Below are 5431 nucleotides of genomic sequence, written 5' to 3' on the forward strand. Positions count from 1 at the left end.
CGTCGGACGAGGAGTCCAAAATCTTCACTCAACAAAACCAGAGATACAAGAAGGCTATCGGATCGCTGATGTACATTGCTATCTGTACCCGACCCAACATTAGTTTTGCTATCGGAGTACTCTCAAGATTCCTGGAAAAACCAAACCAACTACATTGGGACTCCTTCCTCCAGGTGCTCCAATACTTGAAATCAACCATTGACTACCGCATTTCCTACGACGCCCGCTGCGGCGAAGATTTGTCCGCTAATCCGGGGTGAAATTTTCCGGAAATGACCAGTGATGCTGACTGGGCCGGTGATTGTTCCACTCTCTGATCAACAACCGGATATGTTTTTAAATTCATGGAGGGCGCAATAAGCTGGCGAAGTCGACTTCAACCAACGGTGGCACTATCCTCCACGGAAGCGGAATACCGGGCAATAACGGAAGCCGGTCAAGAGGCGCTATGGCTCATTAAACTAATGAAAGAAATCTGCATCCCAATCAAAATCCCGTTGGAAATGGTGTGCAATAATTTAAGCGCAATTCATTTGGCTCAGAACCCGGTACATCACGGTTGCGTCAAACACGTTTCAATAGAACACCACTGGATTCGCGAGCACATTCAAAATGCAACACGTCTACACATCAAACATGATTGCAGATATTCTCACGAAGAACCTCGGAAAAGCCCCTTTCTCCAAATTTCGTCATATGATTGGTTTGAAAGATGCTTGTTCAAATTGAGGGGGACTGTTGAAATATGCGCGCCAGATCGACACAACCTTTCATTATGCATACGCAGCAAAACCGGCAATTCTCACTCGCATCTGAAACCTAACCTCGAAATTCCCCGGACAACAAAACCGACTCGTTTCCCCCAATCTTGCTAGTCTTTTTCTCACGCGTTTACATTATTTACTTGTGAGGAAGAGACTAGTAAACCATTTCATCCTCCACTAACTCAAATCATCCATTGACAAACTCAACAACAACTAACAACATTCTCATTCTTTTCTTATCCTATCATCTCATCAAATGTACATAGAATTAAATCCCTCTTGCGCGCGGCGAACCTGAATGTAGCCTAAGCAATGCAAACTCAATTTGGTTGCTAGGCAGGAAAAAAAACAATATTCAAATCCATACAGCCAAAATGGGTATGAAAAAAACACATTTGAAGGTACCTAGCCAACGAGCCGGGATGAGCCCACACATAGAAACCGGCCCTCAGAGCCAAGCGACCAAGCGTGATTCCTCACCAGCATGCCGGTGGTGCTGGCTGCCCGCCAAGGAGAAGGTTTCCTGAGACAGCCGGGTATGTATCAGGCGAGCGGGCACACCCCGTACATAGCTGCTCTCTGCAAGAACTTACGATGATATCGCCGAGGAGGAGGCCTCCGGCGAGCGGGTCTTTTGACTGCTTGCTGTGGAGGAATCTTCCTCGGAATCATCCCCGGCGAGCGGATCGCCACTTGCCCGTGAGGATTCCTCCTACGCGAGCACCTTGCACCTGCTTGCCAAGAAATCTTCCTGGACAAGCAGGTACAAGTGATCCGGGGCAATGGAAGAATATTCATTCCGGCCGAGTACAAAGGGCGCCAGTGGAAGAAGCCCCAAGTGTATGTATAACATGTATCTGCTTGACCAAGATAATTCCTAGACCTTGGCAAGCAGGTGTCATTTCCACATCCAAGGGCAAGAGGAAGCCTGCTGGGCGAGCGGAAGGGAATCCATCTTTGCCGAGTGTGTGCAAAATTGCTTGCCGAGGTCCTCGGCAAGCAGGCACTCATTACTCCCGGGGGCAAGCCAAAAATTTGTCTCCACCAAATAGGTACAAAGGTGTTGCCCGCTTGGTTGGCCAGGGACCCAATTGGGAGGTTCAATAGCTGAGGTTGATCCTCCATCAAGTGCATATCTATGGTGGATTCTCTCAATCCAGAATTGTTTAGGTTAGATTCAACTTGCCTTGCGCGCGTCCCTCAACCAAATCAACCAAAAACATCAAAAACAATCCAACTGCGTTTACCGCAGGTATGCCTGTCATTGTTGTCATTATATTAACTCATCTTCTTATTTACTTTCTCATATTTTTTTCTTTTCACTCTAGGTGTGTGTGCTGAGAGTCATTGTTGTCGTCGTTTATCAGAGAGTGTCCATCTTATCTTTGTTCTTCATCTTTAAGGTTAGCATAAAAAGAAATCAATATAACGCGTTTACATTATTTACTCGTGAGGAAGAGACTAAATTAAATCCCTCTTGCGCGCGTTCCTCAACCGAATCAACCAAAAACATCAAAAACAATCCAACTGCGTTTACCGCAGGTGTGTGTGCTGAGAGTCATCGTCGTCGTCGTTTATCCAAGAGTGTCCATCTTATCTTTGTTCTTCATCTTTAAGGTGTGTGTGCTGAGAGTCATTGTTGTCGTCGTTTATCCGAGAGTGTCCATCTTATCTTTGTTCTTCATCTTTAAGGTCCTCATCAAACCTTCAACCGTTGCTGTTCAGATTCTGTCAATTATTACAGCGGAAAGTGACTCACAGATTGTGAAGCACATGATGAACAACATCTGGATGTCAACCAAATGAGTTGTTAATACTCAGCTCTCAAAGAATCTCTTTTTCATTGAACAGAAGTTTTGTTAGCAACTGATCACAATTATCCCTTCCTCAGCTGTTGCGGGAAAGAATAATATCACATTTTTGTGCCAAATCCAGCTGGGTGTCCCAGAAGAGGTTGACCGGTCATCGATTGGAGGGTCCACTCCAATTGATGACCGGTCAACCCCTTCAATTGATGACCAGTGTTGATCGGTCATTGATTGGAGGGTGTACTCCAATCGATGACCGGGCAACATCGGTCATTGATTGGAGGGTGTACTCCAATCGATGACCGGGCAACATCGGTCATTGATTGGAGGGTCTACTCCACTCAATGACCAGTGTTAGGTCATTGAGTGGAGGGTATGACCAGTCATCCTGGTCATTGATCGGAGGGTGTGTAATCCACTCAATGGCCGGGATGAGATGTCATTGAGTGGCGGGTATGACCAGTCATCCTGGTTGTTGATAGTGGAGCGCACACCTTCCAATGGATGACCGGGATGAGTGGTCATCAATTGGAGGGTGTACTCCACCCAATGGCCGGGATGAGCGGTCATCAAGTGGAGGACTTGACCAGTCATCCCGTTCATTGAGTGGAGTGTATACCCTCTGATTGATGGCCGGGGTGAGTGGTCATCAATTGGAGAGTGCTCCACCCGATGGCCGGGATGAGCGGTCATTGAGTGGAGAGTCTGACCAGTCATCCTGGTCATTGATTGGAGGGTGTGTACTCCACTCGATGGCCGGGATGAGATTACATTGAGTGGCGGGTATGACCAGTCATCCCGGTCATCGAGTGGAATGTATACCCTCCAATTGATGGCTGGGGTGAGTGAGTGGTCAGCAATTGGAGGGTCCCAAGTTCGCACCCTCCCCACCAAGGAGAAATGGTTTCTTGAAGCTGGAGAAACAGGGGGACACCTGTTTCTGGAAACGCTTGTTTTTTGATGAAAATCTATTCTGGAATCTACCCAGAATTTGTGTGCTATGGTACGCAATTCTGATTCAAAATAGATTCTCGCAAAAAAAAGTTGAAACTCGCATGAGAATCTATTTTTTTTTCCGCTATGGTACGCAGCCTAAGTTTTCACTTTGTCAGTAAATCATTCTCCATTGGCCTGTCACAAGTTTTCGCAAACCCTTGATCCGCCAGCGTCTTGAAGATGTTTTACCTCAGTATTGTGATCCCGTTCTACATAAGAACTTGGATGGGACATTATGCTGGAGTTAACATCTTCTACAGCTGGTGTTTCAAGGGTTCATGGCTACATAAGCATTCTAACATGCTCACTCCTTTTTCATCTAGCTGAGTTTTCGGGTGTGTCACCACTAACAACTTCTCTCTGAGTTTTTGCTCTAGAACGTCTAAGCCCCCAGATAGCTCGCTTAATTTATTGACACATTCTTGGGATTTAATCCGACCCGCCCGATTGGAACAGCTGTACACCTCAAACTCAAGCTCAACCCCAAAAGAAGTCGAGGTTTCCAAACACAGTTACTCTCGATGACCACCGTCTCACCGGGGCTAGACCATTGCAAAATGGGTCATGTGACCCAGATGAGGAGATCAGTGCAGATCAATGACTTGGCTGGTCAAACGGTGCCAACAGGAGAACCACAAGGGCTTTGGCTTTGTCAACCGTGACAACAATGAAAGCATCAACTCAGATGAAGCTGATGGCGAACTCGATCAGCCAAAGAAGAGCTCAAACAGGAGTCTTCTTCAGTCGCTTCACTCTCTTCAAGGATTTTGGACGGTGAACTTGGAGTCCTAAGTTTTTCGTGCTGAGTGGCGCCAACAGTTTGGTCCCATCTGCTCTTATGCTCTTGTATGTTATCTCCAGTTCTACACACTACTCGAAGGCCCGATACTAACAACTTGACCAGTGCCATGGCAGCATTCTCACAAGCCATACACTGTCTTGTAGGCCACCACCCATCGGACTTGTACAGGACAATATGCGCGCGTGGATTTGTCTCATCACCTTGCTCGGCGAAATCACCCTTCTTATGTCAGTCACCAATGCAATTCCACTTGGGAACGTATCTACGAGCTATCCTCAACCCCCGCGCCACCAGGATCAGTTTGGAAGCGCACCTGCGAGCTATTGGAACTGCTAGAAAAGAAAGGAATGAATAAGCTGGAATATCACTTGCCCGAGGCAATGCATGATTTTTTGGGTCAGTTGATTTACTCTTCAAGGTGGTCTATTGGTTCTCCCCACGGCCATGTTGCTTTGACTCTTTGTGAATTGATCTAAGCTCTCAGTTCTGATTGTCTGTTCCTCATCCCTTCCTCTATGGCTGCTCCGACCTTGGCAGCAATGCCGGATACAGTGTCCATCAGCCACCGCTCCAGAATTATCAAGGCCCACCTCTCCTTGTTTCAGCCTTAGAGTCAACTCAGCTGACCTAAAGTCTGCCTTTATCTACTTTTTACATATGAATTACTTTGTATCTTTTTCATCTTGTGAGATAACCTTGTTTTGAATTCATATTCTGTTTCCCCACGCAATTTTAACCCTAGTTACAACTTACCAATTCTTTGTAACTATACTCCTTCCCTGAGTTATTGAGTTGTGGCGCGCACGCGCAGTTGTGACGTGTCAGCGCTACCAGGCGCGCCAAACCACATGTACATATGTAAATTACATAAGCAAACTGTGAAAATTTTTGTAGTCAGGATCCCCCTTTCCTGAGGCGGATCTACAGACTTCAGCACACCAGAACCACACCCCAGATAACCCCAGGATCACCACCAAAGAGTTTACAACACTCCCAGTATACCTACCGTCACAGGCGCCTAGGATATTGACAGTAAGTAACCTCTTTCACTGAACCTTGTT

The 5431-nt window shown here is 46.6% G+C and overlaps 1 protein-coding gene across 1 annotated transcript; it reads left to right on the plus strand.

Annotated features, from left to right (window-relative positions):
* Positions 1 to 4089: 4089 nt before the first annotated feature.
* On the plus strand, positions 4090 to 4360 carry PtA15_2A234 (uncharacterized protein; the record flags this gene model as incomplete). The annotated part of the gene is made up of 2 exons (XM_053166234.1): positions 4090 to 4134; positions 4196 to 4360. 2 exons carry the CDS (start codon positions 4090 to 4092, stop codon positions 4358 to 4360), a joined length of 210 nt encoding a protein of 69 aa, XP_053017476.1.
* Positions 4361 to 5431: the final 1071 nt, after the last annotated feature.

The sequence above is a fragment of the Puccinia triticina genome, chromosome 2A (genome assembly GCF_026914185.1).
Source record: "Puccinia triticina chromosome 2A, complete sequence".
NCBI lineage: Eukaryota > Fungi > Basidiomycota > Pucciniomycetes > Pucciniales > Pucciniaceae > Puccinia > Puccinia triticina.